The sequence below is a fragment of the Arachis duranensis genome, chromosome 3, assembly GCF_000817695.3.
Source record: "Arachis duranensis cultivar V14167 chromosome 3, aradu.V14167.gnm2.J7QH, whole genome shotgun sequence".
Taxonomy (NCBI): Eukaryota; Viridiplantae; Streptophyta; class Magnoliopsida; order Fabales; family Fabaceae; genus Arachis; species Arachis duranensis.
Genome location: NC_029774.3, coordinates 26,232,244 through 26,253,750, shown reverse-complemented (window position 1 = coordinate 26,253,750; position 21,507 = coordinate 26,232,244). Strand labels below are relative to the sequence as shown.

The 21,507-nt window shown below is 42.3% G+C and overlaps 1 protein-coding gene across 1 annotated transcript in view; it reads right to left on the bottom strand.

The window, feature by feature from the left end:
* Window positions 1–15,342: 15,342 nt before the first annotated feature.
* LOC107478252 (formin-like protein 5) overlaps window positions 15,343–21,507 on the bottom strand; it is a gene marked incomplete in the record, with an annotated part of 6,358 nt that continues 193 nt past the window's right edge. Inside the window, 6 exon segments of the mRNA XM_052258877.1 lie at window positions 15,343–15,616; window positions 15,725–16,555; window positions 17,372–17,607; window positions 18,068–19,030; window positions 19,126–19,900; window positions 20,791–21,507. Of these exon segments, the coding sequence (XP_052114837.1) occupies window positions 15,731–16,555; window positions 17,372–17,607; window positions 18,068–19,030; window positions 19,126–19,900; window positions 20,791–20,955 (2,964 nt within the window).

The following is a 21,507-nucleotide window of genomic DNA, read 5'->3' as shown; positions in this document are numbered from 1 at the left end:
TTTGACTGTCATGCTTCCAGGGACCTTATGTTACTTGTTTTTTTTTGTTATCTGCCTGTGTTCTCATAATGCGCACCATTGTTGGTGTTCTGCTGGTGATATTCATATTTTTTTTGAAATTACAGCAAAGATAGTAAAATCACATGGTTAATGGATGGTTGGACTAAAGCGAACTATATGAAATTTGATGGAGTTTGGACTTGATATTTTAGAAGTCTTTTCTTTATATGTTTCTGGTTCATGTGATTGAGTTTTAAATTCAACGAATTAGGAATGTTCAATTTTGTAAGAAACAATTGATGAAAAAAAAGGTGGCTTTTAGTGGTGGCTTAACTAGATATAAGTTAAATTGGTTGTCAATGCTATACTTGCATAATGTTTGACATCTACATATTTATGATTTTTTTATTTTCGATCATAGATGTTATAAAGACTCATGCTAAAATTTTTAAAATAATTCATAGTTATATAGAATATGACACAGCAGATCAAAATAAATAGTGCGTTGCCTTGACATTGCAAATTAATTGGTCCTTTTAATTTTATTAATACTTGCAGCGGAAAAAATTATATTAGATGAATGTTTAAAGTTTAGACTTGTGACATGATATAAAGCATTTAGGAAGCAATTTCTATTGTTACTAATATCTGGAGTCAATCAAGCTGATTATATTATGACTTGTGTTGGTGATGTTCGTAATAAGGAGTTCAATTTTGATTGCTACGCTTCCAAGGACCTTGTTTTACTTGATTTTTTGTTATCTGCCTGTTTACTCATATTGCGCACGACTGTGGGTGTTCTGCGGTTGATTTTCATATTTTTTTTTGAAATTTCAGCAAAGATAGTAATATCATATGGTTTATGGATGCTTGGATTAAAGCGAACGGTATGAAATTTGATGGAGTTTGGACTTCATATCTTAGAATTCTTTTCTTTATATGTTTCAGGTTCATGTGATTGACTTTTAATTTCTATGAATTACGGATGTTTAATTTTGTAAGAAACGATGGATGCAAAAAAGAGATAGCTTTTAGTGGTGGCTTGACTAGATATGAGTTGAATTGGTTGTAAATACTATAGTTGCATAATGTTTGATGTCTACGTATTTATGACTTTATTATTTTCGATCATGGATGTTGTAAAGACTCGTGTTAAAATTTTAAGAATAATATATAGTTATACAGAAATAATATTTTTTATGCGTGTGAAATTTTTTTTTCTAAATAATACGAGCAGATTATTGATGAACCTGTGAGGAAGAACCGAGAAAGCAATAGATGTACCTAGAGCCCATTTGGGAAGCAGCAGAAGCTACTTTTTTTTTACTTTTAAATTATGAAAAGTCACAATAAAAAAAAACTAAAAAATAGCAACAAAATATACATTGACATACATTTCATATTCATTTTTTATTTTCATCTACTATATCATGCACAATAAAATAACAAGTACTAACTATACAATAATTTCTTTTGCATTGCCATCAAGATTATTATGAATTAGAATTTTAATATCCATTCTCTTGTGTAAAAAAATTGTATTTTTTTAGTTGTTTATCCAAACACTTCAACTTTAAAATAAGTACTTTTATAACTAAAAATCAACATAAAATAATTTATTTATAAGTTGTTATTAATAAAAGTCCTTCTCCTTTAAGCTATTTTTTCAAAAGAGCTTATTTAAGTTGTTAACCCAAATTGGACCTTAGTCTTAAGATCACAAATACCTTTTTCACATTGTTTACGTGTTTTCGTGGTGGAATTTTGTTATAACAGAAATGATAAATTTTCATGGTGAATAACATATTTAGTTCTCTAACTACTTTGATTCTGTTTCAAGATATTAGCGAAGCGTAAAAGTTTAGTTAAGAACAACCATCTGGTACCAACAAAAATAACCATCCGCTATCATATGGAATCGAACATCCAGCCTTTACTATTTGTTACTATTTACACACTACACCAAGACTCTTCTAAATAACCATTTGGGTGACAATAGAGATAACCATATGTTAGCCTATAGAATCGAACATCCAACCTTTATTACTTGTAACTGACCACATACTCTACACTAAGACTATTACGAATAATCATCTGGGTACCAGTAAAAATAACCATCCACTACCCTATTGAATCGAACATCCATATTAAAATTCTTGTAACTAATCACACACACTACACCCAGATTATTCAAAATAACCATCTGGGTAACAAAAGAAATAACCATTCGCTTTCCTATTAAATCGAACATCCAGTTTATAATACTTTTAACGAATCACACACTACACCCAAATTATTTAAAATAACCATCTGACTAACAATAGAAATAAACATCTGCTATCCTATTAAATCGAATATTCAATTTAACATAATTGCAATTAATTATACACACCACACCAAGGGTATTACAAAATAACCATCTGGGTACCAAATAACCATCTGCTACGCTATTGAATCGAAACCGACTTTCTTTGCATATGTTGCATAAAAATTCTAAGCCAGCTTCAAATGCTCAAATCGCATCCCAACTCTTGGTATTTTGTCTTCGACAAGGCAACTATGATCCGGTAACTGCGAATCAGTTCAAAACATACATCATTCAATGAACATGAGGATTAATGATTGATTCAAATATGCAGTTCACAAAAAAACAACAATATACTAGAGACCAAACCTCATCAACAAGATCCGTGTCATCACTTTCAGTAATGTCCATACATTCTATGACTTACAATCAAACATACACAAATTAATTAGATACCGTACTATTAAACAAGTTTCAACTAAAAAGATTTTTTTAATATTTTTTCCAAAAATATCATTAAAAATTTATTACTATACATAACTTACAAGAAATAATAACAATGAAAAGTGTACTCATAAAAAATATCACCTAATTAGTTAGGCTTATATTAAGTATTTATATAGAGCATGTCTTACGGCCTGGCCCAAAGGGAACTTGGGCCAACCCGACCCACTTACCACCCGACCTGAACGGTTGGATGATGCGCCCATATCCGACCCGAACATGCGTCCGGGACAGCTGGCCACCACAGCTGTACAAGAAAACTTCGAAGAAGGCGGGTTCTGCCCTCGTGGGATCCACATCTGACATAGTATATAAGGGGAGGGTCCTACCCCTCCCCCAAGGTACGTCACACATTCCACCTAACCAATTTCTCACCTGCACACTAACTGACTAGAGCGTCGGAGTGTCTTTGCAGGTGACACCCCCTCCTTCCTTCCACAACGAGAGCTCGGCCACCCGGTAGACCCGATCCTAGCACAATCACGATCGAAGCATTCCCACCTCCTCAAATATCCACCCGAACCGTCCGGTAACCGTTCAATTGAACATTGGCGCCGTCTGTGGAAACGCCTAAATGGAAGTCGTGCCGGGCTTTGGAGACCAAGGCCGAACAACCGGCGCAGAGGGGGCAGCCTCTGTCACCTCACCGGGAGGGCGACGAAGGTCCCCCCGACAACGCATCGAACCACGCACGAGGACGCGAGAGACGCGACCCTTCGGAGGAACTGGCGGTGACAGCGCCAGAATAATGCAGGAGCTACGCCATAGGGTCCAGAACCTAGAACGACAACTAGCCAATCAGGAGCATGATCGACGAACCACCGATCCTAGCTACTCCCCGTCCCCTGAAAGCCGGGATAGAGATTCCCACCGGAGTCGCCCCCGGCACACCTCCGCTTCCAGAACGGAAGCGAAAAGCACCCGAGAAGATTCGCCCATCCCGAGAAGACGAAACGACACAATCATCTACTCCCGAGGCAAGGAAACGCGCCACACGGGACGAGATCGCGAAGACAGAGAAGGGAGGCCTGTGAGGACACGGCGACCCGTGATAATGGGCGCCACCCCGTTCCATCGGTCCATCCTTGAGGTCCGATTGCCGAAGCACTTCAACAAACCAACGGACATGAGGTACGATGGAATCCAAGACCCTCTGGAACCCCTCACGGCCTTCGAGGCTAGAATGAATATGGAGGGAGTAGGAAACGAGGTGAGGTGCCGGGACTTCCCGGTCACCCTGGCTGGACCTGCGATCCGATGGTTTAACGACCTCCCGCAGGGATCCATCTATGGGTTTTCGGACATCAGCCGTGCCTTCTTAGCTCAATTCACAACACGAATAGCAAAGGCAAAGCACCCGATCAACCTGCTCAGGATAACCCAAAGGTTCGGGGAGCCGACCAGAAAATACCTGGACCGCTTCAACGATGAATGCTTGGAAATTGATGGCCTAACCGACTCGGTGGCCAGCCTCTGCCTGACGAACAGCCTCCTCAACGAGGACTTCCGAAAACACCTCACCACGAAACCAGTTTGGACGATGCACGAGATCCAAACGGTAGCTAAGGAATACATAAATGACGAGGAAGTCAGCCAGGTCGTGGCTGCCAATAAACGACACTCCGGCTACAATCAACCTAGGCAACAAGGTAACGGAGAGAGACAGAAAGAACAAGCCAAAGAGGGAGGGCCGAGCAAGGCACCCAGACCTTTTCTCCGGATCGGGAAATTCACCAACTACACTCCACTCACTCTCCCCATCATGGAAGTTTACTAGCAAATAGCCGAGAAAGGAATCTTGTCGAAGCCCCGGCCACTCAAGGACCGTACGGGGGGAAACACGAGCCTCTACTGTGACTACCACAAGGGCTATGGGCACCAAACACAGGACTGCTTTGACCTGAAAGATGCACTAGAGCAAGCGATAAGGGACGGTAAACTAACAGAATTCTCCCATCTTATAAGGGAGCCGAGGAGGCGACATCGCGACAAAGACGAGGAAGGCAAGACCCGGTCGGCAAAGCGGCGACAAGAGCCAGAAGACAAAGACCACGGTCTCACCGTGATAAACGTAGTAACCGCCAAAAACACCGCACCAAGGTCGAGGTCGGCGCACAAGAAAGACGCCAAGGTCCTGGCGGTCTCCTCCTCGCCGATGCGAAGCTCTAAGAAGCCCCCATCTATCTCTTTCGGACCGAAAGATTAGTGGTTCGACGAGTCCCCTGAAAATCCACCCATGGTCATCACGGCCAGAGTGGGAACCGGCTCGTCAAACGAATCCATGTCGACATGGGGCAGACTCGAATATTATGTTCCGTAACGTGTTCGACGCACTGGGGTTAAGGGACGCCGACCTATCGACTCACCAGCACGGGGTCATCGGATTAGGCGACCACTTCATCAAACCAGATGGATTGATATCCCTGCCGATTTCCGTAGGGCAGGCCCAAGGCCGAAGATTGGCAATGGCTGAGTTCGTGGTTTTCCGAGATTCCACGGCCTACAACATCATCTTGGGGAGGAAGACGATTAACGATGTTGAAGCCATAATCAACACAAAGCTACTAGTCATGAAATTTGTTACCGACAACGGATCTATAGGGTCCATTATGGGAGACCTAGAGACGGCGGTCGCTTGCGACAAAGCCAGCCTCCCCCTAAGGAAGAAATCTAAAGAGGCTCCGGGGGTGTTCCTAGCTGACCTAGACGCCAGGGTAGACGACAAGCCCAGACCAGAACCGGAGGGGGACCTGGAAAAATTCAGGGTCAGTGACACAGAGGGAAAGTTCACGTTTGTCAATAGAAACCTTCCACATGAATTGAAGGAGCCTCTGGTGGAAATGATCAGGGCCAATGGGGATTTATTTGCCTGGACACCGGCCGACATGCCGGGCATAAACCCCGAAGTTATGTCACACCACCTGGCCGTCAAATCGGAAGCACGCCCGGTAGCCCAGTGGAGAAGAAAGATGTCGCGGGAGAGGGCGGAGGAGGTGGCCAAACAGACGGCCAGCCTCCTAGAAGCAGGTTTCATACGGGAACTAGACTACTCGACCTGGCTCTCGAATGTAGTTCTGGTAAAAAAGCACAGCGGCAAATGGAGAATGTGCGCTACTCCAACCTCAACAAGGCATGCCCTAAAGATTATTTTCCCCTCCCAACATAGACACACTCGTCGACGCGGCAGCGGGCTACCGGTATCTGAGCTTCATGGATGCCTATTCCGGCTACAATCAGATATCGATGCACCGACCCGACGAGGACAAGACAGCATTTATAACGCCTGGGGGAACCTTCTGTTACAAGGTGATGCCCTTAGGCTTAAAAAACGCAGGGGCAACATACCAAAGACTGATGAACAAAATATTTTGCAACCTCATAGGCAAGACAGTGGAAGTCTGTGTAGACGACATCCTCGTGAAAACTACGCGACCCGACGACCTCCTGAATGACCTGGCAAATGTATTCGCGTCTCTCCGACAATACGGTATGAGGTTCAATCCCCTCAAATGTGCCTTCGCCATGGAAGCTGAAAAGTTCCTAGGATTCATGATAACCCAAAGGGGGGTAGAAGCTAACCCTGAGAAATGCCAAGCGATACTCCAGATGAAGAGTCCGGGTTGTATCAAGGACGTCCAGAGATTGACAGGACGACTCACCTCGTTATCCCGTTTCCTCGGAGCTTCGGCAACAAAAGCCCTACCCTTCTTTAACCTCATGAGGAAAGGGATAGCATTTGAATGGACGCCCGCATGCGAGGAAGCTTTTAGACACTTCAAGGAAATCCTGGCGACACCCCCTGTGCTCGGAAAGCCAAAGGCCGGGGAGCCGTTATACCTATACTTCACCATAACAGGAGAAGCTCTGGCTGCGGTTTTGGTACGAGAAGAAGGAAGGGCTCAACAGCCCATCTATTTTGTGAGCAGAGCCCTACAAGGGGCAGAACTAACGTACAGCATACTGGAAAAGCTAGCTCTGGCACTCTTGACCTCTTCGCGGAGGTTGAAACAATACTTCCAAGGTCACCAGATTGTCGTAAGGACGGACCAAGGAATCCGAGAAGTGCTCCAAAAACCCGATTTGGCGGGAAGGATGATGACTTGGTCCATTGAACTTTCCCAATATGACATACGGTACGAACCCCGGCAAGCAATCAAGGCACAAGCGATGGCTGACTTCTTGGTAGAAGTGACGGGGGATTCAACCGAAGAGACGGACACACGGTGGAAGCTCCACGTGGATGGAGCCTCCAATCAGACGTCCGGGGGCGCCGAGATCATCCTGGAAAGCCCAGCCGGGGTCGTATACGAGCAGTCGATCAAGTTCGAATTTCCTATCTCGAACAACCAAGCAGAATACGAGGCACTCATAGGGGGCTTAGCCCTAGCAACGGAGGTTGGAGCGACAAGGTTGGAAATATGCAGCGATTCACAAGTAGTCACCTCCCAGGTAAACGGGAGCTACCAAGCCAGAGACTCACTATTACAAAAGTACTTAGAGAAAGTCAAGGATTTGAGCCAGAAGTTTGAGGAGGTCACGATCCACCACGTTCCAAGAGAAAGGAACACACGGGCAGATATCCTATCAAAGCTGGCTAGCACAAAACCGGGAGAAGGTAACTGGTCTCTCATCCAAGGTATGGTGAGGGAGCCGGCGGTCACTCTGCACCTGTCAAGGCTAAGCCCCTCATGGTTGGACCCCATCACCAGCTTCTTAAAAACGGCAAACTCCCCGACGACAAAAAAGATGTTAAGAAACTGAGAAGGGAAGCAGCTAGGTACGCGATCATCCAGGGGCAGCTGTTCAGAAAGGACTCAATCAGCCCCTATTGAAATGCCTACACCCCGACCAAACAGACTACGTCCTCAGGGAAGTCCATGAAGGGTGTTGCGGCCATCACATAGGGGGCAAAGCCTTAGCAAGAAAATTAATCTGAGCTGGATACTATTGGCCATCAATGATGGCAGACTCTAAAGAATTCGTTAGAAAGTGCGTCAAGTATCAACAGAACGCCAATTTCCACAAGGCACCGGCCTCCGAGCTAAGCTTGTTGACGTCTTCCCGGCCATTCTCTCAATGGGGAGTTGACCTCTTGGGACCCTTCCTGGTCGGTCCTGGACAAGTCAAGTACCTCATAGTTGCCATTGACTACTACACCAAATGGATAAAGGCCGAACCGCTGGCCAGCATATCCTCATCCAATTGCAGGAAGTTCATGTGGAGGCAAGTGATAACACGGTTCGGCATCCCGGAGATTGTTATCTCGGACAACGGGACACAATTTACCGACAAGAAGTTCAGGGAGTTCCTCACCGGCCTGGGCATAAGACAACAGTTCTCCTCAGTTGAGCATCCCCAAACAAACGGACAGGTTGAGTCCGCAAACAAGATCATCCTGTTGGGACTTAAGAAGCGGCTGGATGATAAAAAAGGTGCTTGGGCCGACGAGCTCGCCTCGGTCCTCTGGTCCTACCGTACAACCGAACAATCATCTACCGGAGAAACTCCCTTTTGACTCACATATGGGCTAGACGCGGTAATACCCGTGGAGATCGGGGAGCCGAGCCCACGACTACTTTTGAAGCGAGTGGAGGAAGCTGTGGAGAAGGACCTAATAGACGAAGTCAGAGAGATGGCCCACCTGACGGAAACAGCGCTGAAGCAAAGAATGGCCCTGTGCTATAACACCAAAGTACTCAGAAGATAGTTTGGACCAAACGACCTCGTCTTAAGGCGTAATGACATCGGCTTAGCGACCCCGGGAGAGGGCAAACTGACGGCAAACTGGGAAGGTCCCTACAGAGTTAAAGAGGTGATCGGCAAAGGCGCTTTCAAGTTGGAAAGGCTCAATGGTAAAGAGATCCCAAGAACGTGGAACGCGAGCAACTTGAGAAGGTTCTACTCCTAGCGCGCGTGACGGTTTACCGACCAAACGAGCTAAGTAGTCAATCCGTGAAATTGTACTTTTCGCTATGGCTTATAGACCTTTTGTGCAATTACCGACTAACATATACTTGTCAAAAGTTTTGTTTCTTTTGTCTTGTTTACTTTTCATGGACAACCCATTGCACAAATGAGTTCCACACAACGCGACAATGATACGCGGCCTCGGGACTGATCACCCCGGGAGCCCATCAACTACCACAATAGAAAATGGCTACACTAAAAAGCCACGACCTGGCTCAGCCAGAACATCATCAATACGGTCGAGCAAACGGGAACAACAAACCAATAATGGTGAAATAAACGACAACACAACCACACGAATAAGAAAGTATTAACTACGATAAAACGGGCAAACGACCCAAGAAACCATCTTTTCACAAGAGCTAAAACAAAACGGCTTGCAAAAAGTTTCATACAGAACATAAGAAATCATTTCCTAGGCACGTCAACAATCTTGCCGTCTTTGATCACCTTGAAGATGCCAATTGCCGATGTGTCGAAATCAGGAGCAACAATTTTGACCTGAGCCTTAAGGGCCTCCTCGGTCGCCAAGATCGCGCCCTTCCCCTGCTTAACGACTTCTTTATACTTTGTTTTCAACCCTGCAAGCTCAGTTTCGACAGCTTCCTTCTCTTTCTCTAACGCGGCCACCCGCCCTTGAGCCACGCCAACCTGACTTTCTAAAGTCATTTCCCGCTCGACAAGCCGGAAAACCGTGGCGTCCGACTCTTCTAATTTTTTCTCGGCAGTAGAGGCTTTCTTCTCGGCGGCAGATGCTTTCTTCTCGGTAGCGTCGAGCTTCTCATTAGATTGGGTAAGTTGCTCCCGAAGAGTTTTAACTTCGCGCTTAAATTCATTATTGGCCTTCCCAGCAGACTCCAACCTCCTGCGGAGAGATTCCATCCCGGACAACTCAAACTCGGCCTTCCGAGCTATCACTACGCCGCGCAGGAGGGTACGATACATCCACCTCGCTTGCCCGGCAAGGGATGACTCGTGGAAGTGCTCTTCAGTACCGGGAATCAACTAAGAATCTATAAAATTCCCGGCGTCAAAATTTTTCTCCATCACAGTAAGAACCCCCTCGGGACTACTGGACGTCCTCCTCTTTTTGAGGCTGGGCACCTCCTCCACCTCATCGTCGGCCCCTGGGTTGGACGTCGAACCCCCAGTACCAACCGCTTCGCGGAAGGGGAAAACGCGCACCTCCTTGTCGCTGCGAGCCAAGGCACCCTTAGCCGAGGTACTGATCTCATCGGCCACAGCCCCTTGCTCGGAAGTGGCCTTGCTCTTGTCCTCCGGGAGAGCAGTCGACTTCTCATTGGCCGCCTCATCGTCACTTGCACATAAAAAGGTCTGGAACAAGTTAGGGAGACCCGTTATCTCGGGAGACATTCCCACTATAACAGGAAAAGAAAATTGTTTAGTCGCGATGAAATATTGAAAAAAGCAAGAAGCTAAAGGCAAAGCAAGTTAAAACTTCTCACAAATATAGTTTCGGCCGACTTCCCGGTCACCCATGAGGAGGTGAGGATTCACATAATTCCTCCCGAAGACTGCTAGTAACACATCGGCAATCTTCCTATCCACCGCAAACATACCCTTGTAGGACACTTTGATAAAGGCATTGGACCCCGCCCCGAAGCTCCAATAGGTCGGGATGAGGCGTGCCCCCTCTAACGACAGCCAAAAAGGATGACGACCTTTGACGAGGCGGACCTTGAAATACTTATCTTTGAACCTGTGGTAGGAGTCCTCAAATAAGCCAAAAATCCTCCGACCTTGGGCAGACCAGAAGGACATGAACCCCTTTTTATGTTTCCCTTCCTTCGAAGGGTTTGTAAGGTTGAAAAAGAAAAGGAAAACATCCACGGACACCGGCAGCTCGAGATGTTCACAAACCATCTCGAAACAGCGGATTGAAGCCCAACTGTTCGGATGCAGTTGCGACGGTGCCACAGAAACCCGGCCCAAAAGCGCCATTTGGAAGGCGGAGAAAGGAATACCAACCCCCACTTGAGTAAACATGGATTTATAGAACCAAATCCAATCGGCAACTCGGGAAGCGTTGAAGTTGATCTCGTATAAACGCTCGTGGGGAGCCAGGACGAAGACGTCGTAGTTGGACTCCTCGTCGGTTCCGCCGCACAAATACTCGTTTTGACGGAACTCGGTGAGCTCCTCCTCGCCCATTTGATTGGGGGAGTCCCTTAGATCGGAAACAACCCAGGCGTAGGGGTCGTACGCCATGGGAGAAGGGGAAGCCCGGGAGGCGATGCGAGCCATACCTACACGGGGGGACCATCCAGTCAGTCTAAGAGGTCGGGTACTCGGAGTGAATGCAGAAGCTCTATTCTGCAACTAAGACTAAACACGGCTAAAAAAGATAAGACCCAAACAAAAACTACCCTGGAATGGCAACCCCCCTAACACACCTACTTAGGGCCTAAGATCAACCATCATGCAAAGCTAAACAAACGGCATACACAAAAAGGAAGCAATGGCAGAAGCAAAAGTACAACGAAAGAGGACAAAAAAGATGCACAATTACCTGCACTGATAGCAAAGATCCGAAAGGAAGACAACAACGATGTCCTAGAACTGCTGAGGGAGAAGAAGATGGGGATAACAGAATCGGAAACTGAAGGATAAACGACGAATGAACACCAAAGGCATCGCAGAACAGTTTTAAAACCACCACCAAAAGGAGCGCGAAAACCGAGGGGCATATTAGTCTTTGCACGAAGGGTTTTAAACCCATTATGAGCATTTAATGCTCCACACGAAGAACGAGGCGACAAATGATCACCCCAGCAACAAACAGGCACGGCGTAAGAGGTACGTCCCCTCCACGGACGACCAACTTGGCGACAACGCATGAATTCAGAAATAACACGCCACCAACAGCCCACGCGACTATTGCTGACGCGTTGGGGGCACTGTTACGGCCTGGCCCAAAGGGAACTTGGGCCGACCCGACCCACTTACCACCCGACCTGAACGGTCGAATGATGCGCCCATATCCGACCCGAACACGCGTCCGGGACAGATGGCCACCACAGCTGTACAAGAAAACTTCGAAGAAGGCGGCTTCTGTCCTCGTGGGACCCACATCTGACATAGTATATAAGGGGAGGGTCCTACCCCTCCCCCAAGGTACGTCACACATTCCACCTAACCAATTTCTCACCTGCACACTAACTGACTAGAGCGTCAGAGTGTCTTTGCAGGTGACAGCCCCTCCTTCCTTCCACAACGAGAGCTCGGCCACCCAGCAGACCCGATCCCAGCACAATCGCGATTGAAGCATTCCCACCTCCTCAAACATCCACCCGAACCGTCCGGTAACCGTTCAACCGAACAGCATGCATGGATTTGGTACATTTGAATCACGACTACACAATCTAAAACCAAGTCCATTTCTATGCTTTGAAAAGTAAAAAAGCTCATTATTTCTTCTTGGATGTGAATGATACATTCCCATTCTCCATTTTCGTTTCTTCAATTCCTTCCTTATCAATCCTCTCTTATTTCTTCTTTTTCTTATTTGTTTATTAATTAATTTATTTTTTTATAATAGTAATCCGTGTTGTATGTATTATGGACTTGCTAATTGGAATTTTGGGACCTTTGAGTACTATATTGTATCTTATGCACAACTGTACATATATTTTCTAGCAATATTATATAGCGTGAAAAATAAAAAAGAATGCAAAAACAAAAAAATACATTTAGTGAGCATCGAAAATGAACAGCATCTCCACTTAGAGCATATATTTCCATCTGTAAAGTGAGTTGTGATCAAATTTGTTTGTGCATGCATGGCATGGAAGCATAAAGATGAGAATTTAAAATAATCTAATGGCAGCCATGTGGAATGTTTAAAACATAACTAAATTGATAGTTTCATTCAATTCACTTAACTAAATATGATATGTATTTCTTAAATTACACTAATCAAATGACTAAATTTAAAATTTTAAACCAATTTGGTGTTTAAACAAAACTAATAATCAAGTGTCATGTCAAAACTCAATCTAAACATCATTAAAAATAGCATAAGATTACACAATTTTAAATTATAATGCCTAAAGATAACAAAATTTAAGATTACTGGCCAAACATAAGAATTAAACAAAAAGTTTCACTCAGGCATTTTTCATCGAGCATATGGTGTGCACAATATGTAAACAGAGATTTTAAACTCAATTTAAACAGTAATCAATCCAGAAAAATCAGCCATCAAACATTTTGAAATCCAAAAAGTATCAATCCATTAATCTAAGCCTAATCTAAACACTAAAAGAAGAATTAAAAATTAGTTAAAATAAATAAACGAAATAACACGAGCAGGAGGAAGCATGGAACCTGCATTGGTGAAAGGGAAAGAATGGAAAGAGAGAGGTAGCAGAGGCGGTGTTGCAGCGGCACAGAGCTCAGCCGCCGTTGGGTTGCACTGGGGTTTTTCACGCGGGGTTGGACTTTGCACAGAGACCAAGGGTAACGTACAGGGGATTGAGGAGAAATGGAGAAAGAGGGAAGAAAAAGAGAAGAGAGGGAAGAGAGAGCGGGTAGGCGACGGTGGTTACCGGTGGTGATGGCGGTGGTGTCGGACGGAAGGTTGGGACTGGGTTGAGAGTGCAGAAGAGAAAAGGATTCACCGAGAGAGGAAAGAGATAAGGTGTGAAAGGATAGGAAACGTGTAACTGTTTCCTAATAAAAAATTTTGATATTTTAAATTTTGAAAAATAGTTATTATTATAATTAAATTAATTACATTATTAATTAAATTTATGAGTAATTTATATTTGTAACTCTATTATTCATATTGTTCACTAGGATTATTGTTCACCTATAGAATAAATGACTTTGACGGCACCATCTAAATTGTGAAACAAGGAAGGAGATTAATATTTTAATATATACTAATTAATAAATATAATTTAAAATAAGATTCTATTTTATTTCAAAAGACAAAAGTATCAATCTATTTTATTTATCAGCCCCACTTGCCCATTTTTTGTATCTTGCTGAAAGTTTCCGAGAAATCTTGTTGTAGAGCGATGTTTTTTTCTCTTTAGCTAGTAAGTTTTTTATACTATTGTATGCAGAATCACGCTTACAATAGAGGATTTTGTACATCACCGAAGCTGGTAAACAAAGGCTTGTACAAATCAACGATGGAACCGACATTAACTTTGTTCGAGGAAGCAGTTGCAGATTCACAGGAAAAGATCAATGTCTTAATCAGTGATTTTGGTATTTCAGAGTCCTCTGGGCAGCAACTTACCATTGCTAAAGAACTCAGTCAAAAGATTGAATCAATGGAGGTTTTATTGAAGCAATTACGGAATAAAACTTAGTCCTATTCATATTTGTATGTAATTAGAATTTAAGATTGTCCTTTTTCTTTATTGATATATTTTACATAGGTCACAATTCTTTTTGTATATAGCAAAGATCATATTGCCGAGTATTGTATAAAATAATTAGAAATTGGATTCTTCATTATTGTAAGAAAAATTTTGTTCGGTTGAGCCTGTATTGCTGCGAAATAGCAATTTTGGTAGCTTGACTTTATCTCCTGAAATTTTCTTTTGGGTGTTTTAATTTGTTCATGTGTAGTACTGTATTTAGAAAATGTTTAATTAATATTTATCAAGTTAAAATTGCTTTAGATAATGGATAGCATGTTCATTGTGTTCAATTATATTGTGTGAATATGTGCCCAACTCTCAGAGAAGTAGTTGTTCTTCAACAAATGGGACCCTGGTGGACATTAGTGCAATACAAGCATAGTTTCTTTCACCTAAAATGTTACCAGACCTATCAAATATCTGATACCTTTGTTATGTTTTCCTTCTACTAAATAACAATAACGAATACTGTTGCATTTTTCTACTTACTCTGGATGTTAAATTCAAGGTTTTTACCATTTTAGTCTTTCAAATTCGAAAATTATTATACCGGTTTTTAAGATCCAGTTTTGGGTGTCATATTATTTACTGAGTTAGCAAACAAAGTATTAAATTGCCTCTAATTTGTCGCGATGGATATAGGGTTAAACGGTGTCATTTTATTTTGTTTAAATAAGGCAAAAACAAAAAGACAAAAAAATTTACGTGATGCATATATTATTTTATCTCCTCATTCTCTAAAACAATATCGTTTTTGCCTTGTTTAAATTCCAAAACGAAATATCATTTAATCCGGTATCTAGTGTGATAAATCAAAATTAGCTCATTATTCCATTCAAGTTCAAAGGACCATATAGTACCTGTAACTGAATTTCAGAAACCAAAATAGTAAATTTTGAATCTGAAAAACTAAAATGATAAAAACTATAAATCTCAAAAACCATTATAAAAATTTAGTCTATAAAGTGCATGTAATATAATATACATATTACACTTTCGGAGGGTTAGAAATCCATATTATACTTTAACTGGCTCATGTTAAATTAAGCCTAAACTTCACTCTATGACTAATAAAGATGAAACCTTTTTCCTAGATGGTTAGAAATTATTTCTCAAGGCAGAAAAAAGAATGTAAGGTGCTACACATTAAACTCTTTCACGACATAAATATACATCAACATAAAGTAAATTGAATAAAGAATATTGAGGGGGAAAGAATGTTAAAATCAATATTTTACAACTGCTGCTCTAGAAATGACTCAAAGTAGTAATCAAATTCTAAATGGGATACAACAATAAAGATAGTACAAAAGATATTTCTTATAACAACATTGCTTCGTCAAAGCTCCAGCCTCCAGACAAGTCTGTACAGAAATATTCGTTCGAGGATTGTTAGTACCAAGCCACTTCCACGATCAATGAAGAAACACATTCAATCATCCATCTGCAAATTTAAGTAAAAAAAATCCACGGCTCTAAGTTCAAATCTTAATTATGCTATGCTATCTAAGGACATGTTAGTAAGGAATATAGTTTCAGTACCGCTTCCAACTTGAATCTATGGACTCTCTTCGTCCGAACTACTGTCACCTATCCTCCTTTCAGCAATTGCTGGAAAGAGCCGCTGACGAAAATCAGAAGGTGGCGGACGAGTCTCCGAGGAAGATGATCCTTGAGATGTCTCTTGTTTTTGAGATTTCGCAGGCTTCTTCTGTGCATCTCTCACCTGCTTGCATGCCTTGTCCACCATTATTAAGAAGTCTCTTACTATTACAAACAACCGTAAGCCTTCGTCCTTGCCGGCCTTCCCATGAAAGTAATCACCAGTGCTCTTTACCAGAGCCATGACTCTCTTCTCTTCTTCCAGAAGTCTCACGACATCAGTCTCAGCATTCTGCACGAAACGTCTAATTGTGTCACTAAACCCTCTATCTTCCTCCACATTCTTCAGATCTTTGTTTAACAAATCTTTGGTTTTCATGAGACCATGGCCAAGTTTGGCAGTAGTTCCAGTTAAGGTGTCGGCATCTAGAATTGCTGCTCTCTTGACATTCTCAAGTTCGCTACTCAAGTGCGAAACCACCTGAAGGCCAATGTCACGGTAGCGATCTTCGGTTTCACTAGAGCTATCTTTAAGATCACTCACATTTGCCAGCCTGGCAGCTTTTATGCCTTCAGAACGGATAATCTCCTGAACAACAAAGTGTAAGAGTGTGGTCTTGCCATCTGTTCCTTTTACATCAGATAGTTTCAGGAGTGTATCAAGCTTAAATGCTTGTGCACCACCACGGAATGTTCCATCATTCATACGGTTGCCAGTTTTGAGAACAGCTTCAAGAAGCTTGAGGAACAGCCGGCTGTTTCTTAGTTCCTTACAAGCAACCTGACATATCAGATGAAGGTGCAAGAAGAATCAGATTTCAGGACAAGAAAGGAAGGTCACACAAAAGAACCAGATGTGAGGGCATCAATTTGAGAAACAGCCGAGTTAGTGAGTGCGTGGCAATTGCAGAACACACTCTTGTTTATGTCTCTGTATAATTCACACACAGCATAAATCTAACTCCTAACTTCTAACTTGATATAGTTAAACAGAACACTAAAAGTTTATATCTCCTAGATACCACATTTTAAAGGATGCATATTCTTTATGGGATTAGTAACTGTAAACATACTCAAGAAATGATCAAAATTGCGTATGAAGTTATCAGACTTTATTTTGTACTGCATGAGTATTTCACATGAAGGGGAGAAAAATGTACTTGAAAATGTGAAACTATGAACTAATTAATGCCCACAAATTATAGGTCCAACCGCTGAAAGAAAAATAATCAGCATATTAACTAATAATTCAACAATTGGATTATAGAAATAAAATATGTAGGACATAAATGAGTCAGTTTAAGGACTCACTATACCCAGCTACTCAAAGTTTACATTGTTACTTTTGCCAGTCTAAGATTGACATAATGATATATCTTGATGATACAACACAACCACCTTAACAACTAACCCTTGTCTCACTAGGTGGAGTTTGCTACATGAACTAAACATCACCATAGTGTTCTACAATATAACAATATATCATGTTTATTGGGGTGATATTCCCTCTCAAATCAATTTATCATCTTATTTGGGATAATCAAACACTTCAAAACTACAAAATTTTAATGCCATGATCATGATTTAGATATTGTACCTCTAGAACTGCAAAAGACTCGATAGTAGAATTGAGCTCCTCTTTAAGTGTACTCATGAAAAGAAGTGCTTCCATTCGCTTAAAAGCAAATGGAATGTCAACCATCGCTTTCAAGAACTGATCAGCAGGGCCAAGTTGAGATAGCTCACCAGTAAAAAGTCTAAGCTTAAGTTGTTCATCAGTCGTCGGTGCCATCTTCAGCAAGGTTTGGAGGAACTCAGCAGGTAGCTCATTTCCTTAACAAACCAAAGACAAATTTCAAAGCTATTATACAAGTGGAACCAGAGACAAGTGAACATTTCTATATGATAAACAGATTTCATCATGATTTACCAAGCAAGCTTCAAAAAGTGATCAATTCACTTGTTCAGAAAACAGTTGTCTGTACACTAACAAAGACTACCACGATCTATGCTCCTCCGTACTCCTCTATACTCGACCATGATAGCATAAATCAAATAATTTCAGAACAATAATCAAACGTAACAACAGCACTACCACAATCTATGCTCCCCAAGTGCAGCAAAATGGTGCTAGATTCAAATAATCAACATGATACTGGTTGTCTATAATGTTTTAGGGCAGCAGTGTGACCATGCAAATTTTTGTGTAACTTGTGTTCCCTACAAAATCTAATATTACTATCACAATTATCAACAGTTTCTTACAAAAAATTTGAAGGACCAAGAAAATCACCTTCGTAAAGTGCATCACATACTTCTTCCATTGTCATGTTCAATGCTCGCAACAGAATTAATAAATTCTGTGCTTTCTTTTTGTCAATGATCTGTTCATCAGAAATATTACCAGCTAGTGATAAACTACTATCTTTGTCCAACAAAAAAGCCTTTGGATTAATTTCTTACTGGAATGATCCAGACTTGATTTGATTCCAAACCATTGATTGATCAGAGTTAGCTTGAACCTTATCCCAGAAAAATGGCTTTAGCTTGGCTTTAGGAGCATCAGCTTCACTTGCGTCAGCTTCAACGTTCTCCGTAGCTTTTGGTTTGCTAGCCCCGATTGGAGGTGGGCGAGGAGGAGGTATACCACCCTTAGGAGGTGGCGGAGGGCGAGGACCAGGTTTGGCACCAGCTGGAGCTGGGGGAGGTGGAGGAGGACTAGGTTTCGCACCTGTTGATGTAGGGGGAAGTGGTGGTGGAGGACTAGGTCTGGCCCCAACTGGTGCAGGAGGTGGTGGTGGAGGATGAGCTCTGGCAGCAGCCAATGCTGGGGGTGGTGGGAAGGGAGGAGAATGTTGGGCACCAACTGGTGCTGGGTGTGGTGGTGGTGGAGGTCCAGGACGTGGAGCACCACCAACACCAACCTGTTGTGGTCCATGAGTAGCCAGGGCAGGGGCAGGGGCAGCGGCAGGGGCAGCGGCAGCATTACCAGAAGGCCTAAACGAAGGAGGCTCAGGGGGGAGAGGATTCAGCCTGCCAGGTGGAGGTTTTAAAGGAGGCATTCCAGAAGGCATGGTTCCTGTCCATTGGGAATGAGTTTTTACTTCAAATGGTGATCCCGAAGCAGCACTAAAAGCTCCTATTGATTGACTTTCTAGAACCTGGGGCTTCTTGTTGTCAACCAAATTATTACTTGATGATTGGAACCCAAGTTTCTCCCCTTTCATTGAATTTCCAAATCCATAACTGGAAGGACCTGTGAGATAAATGAGATAAAAAATCAACTTCGCCAAGATTAGTACAATTCTTTAAAAATAAATAAATGAATGGTAGTATGAATATGATACACACCAACAGAGTAGTCACTCATGCTCAAGCTGAGAAGTGGCCTCTCATCATTTTTTCTACCTTGGCCAATCTTCGAAAACCGACCACAGAACATAAAGAGCAGTGCTGCTCCTATCAATGTCACCAGTGCAGTTATAACTACAGCAATAACAACTGTTTTCTTATTACTATGCTTATCTTCGGTTTTATTAGCGTCCGATGACGGAGGAGCAGAAACATCTGCATTTGATGTTGTTGGTGGTGTCAGTTTAGGAAAAAATGGTGACAAAGGAGGATGCAGAGGTCTAGAATCAACAGGTACCGGAGCAGACGATGGGGCCAGACCAGGTCCAGGGGATGGTGCTGGACTAGGTCCGGATGAGGGTGTTAAACTGGGTCCAGGGGTTGGTGCAAGACTCGGTGTTGGTGATCCAACAGCTGGTCCTGGACTAGGTGCTTCTGATATCTGCTGAAGCAAAACTCGACCCAAGTTTTGTCTGGAAGCACTAGATCCAGAAAAATGCAGTGCCCTATATGCAGCATGCCAAATCTTGGAATCATCATCATCTTCCCTCGATGGCAGTAATGGAAGATTATTTTTTCTCAAACAATAGACGCACTTTTCCTTGAACTGATAATGGCAAAGCTTAATCAAATTTTTTATGTCTGCTTGTGTTAATGGTCGAATGTCTGAACCAATTGTATTGAAGTTAACAGGCAATTCTTGTCGAACACATAAATGGAGATCTTCTGCCTCTTTATTTAAATGAATTACATTTTTGGTCAATAGTACCTTTGCCTGCAGTAATTAAACATAACAAGTTTGAGTTTATCATCTTAGCAAATAGCAACAATTGAAGTTGAACACATATTACTGATGCGTTCATTTACTGATGCGTGACCTTAACAAAACATTTTACATGAGAATTTAGAAAGTTAAAATAGTCAATCAATTGTATCACAAAGTTAAACATTGAAAATGTATGACCTCTGGTGCTCCTCAAGAGACTAGGAAGACTAGACTCTACAACTAATAGCTAGGAATACAAGCGAAATAGTGAGAAATGAAAACTCTAGTCCTCTTTTCTGTTCTTGAACACTTTCCCACACATGGCCACACAGGAAAGAGTTATGCAGAATATAAAGATCTAACAGTACAATCTTTACTAGTTACCAAGCTGCTTAGTTTCGGATTAAAAGTGTGAACTTATATTTAACTCGGTGAACAGGAAAGGTACTAGATGGCGTCTACTTGATAGATATTACTGATTAATGATTTTGGGATTGATATTATAGTCCGCGAAAAGAGTAAGCAGAGTTTGGTGCAGTTTCTAGCGGCTCTAGCCCCCAAAATCCACTCAAAATGTAACTTCCCGCTTTGCAAAGCAATCACAGATTTAGGCATAGATTGTAGCTGCCTATATGAGAATGAAACCGTGATCAGGTTAATCAGAGACTATCATTGGCAATTCACTTAGGACAAAGCAGCAGAGTCATGCCGCCCCAAATTGATGTCAACTCTTAACAGCTAACATCATAATTCGAATTGTCAAACTAACAAAATAGACAGGCTTAATACAATCAAGGTAAGAAACACATGAACCACTTAAAACCTCAAAATTTCGGAAATATGCTGTGTCCGCTTCAAAATTCTAAATATATATGTTAAAACCAAAAATAAAATCTCACCGTGTTGTCATCTAGCAATTCAGATGCTGGATCAAGCAATTGTCTAATAACACCTTGTGTTCCCTTCTTATCTATGAAGTTAACTGTTCCTACAACAAGAAGAACCAAAAGTACACAAAAGCTAACTGTCGCTGCGGCGGCAACCATATATCTCTGACTTCCCATTCCAAGCGCTTGATATGCTTCTCATTTCATCAAGGGCACAACACTACTGCACCTTCTTCAACCATAAATAGCCCAAAAATAATAATTACAAAAAATAACAATAATTTTTCACTAGCCACTGCCAACGCAGTTCAACTCTTCACCCCCCAAATTACCAGCACCACCAAGGGTCTTGGACCAAAAAAAGAGTTCCTAGATCAAGCACAACGAAAAATAAGCAAAATCCCAGTCTTGTCGACTTCTTTTTTTTTTTTTAAATCGGAATTTGCCTCTCCAAAAATTTTCAACTTATTTTGATTCAGAACTTCAATCAAAACCTCAACAGAAATAAATATATGAAACGGAGGCAAAAGCGTCTACAATGCGAAACTGTAGCAGAATCAAAACAATCCCAACAAAACCGTTGCAAGCAAGTGTTCGTTGCTAATACCAACTCAAACTTTTGAGAGATTCAAGAAGAAGGAGTTTTATGACAGGATCCAAAAGAGAAGCAGCTCAAAAGACCAAAAAATTGTTGGCCGTGAAACGTTGACGGTGAAAATGTCGTGTTTT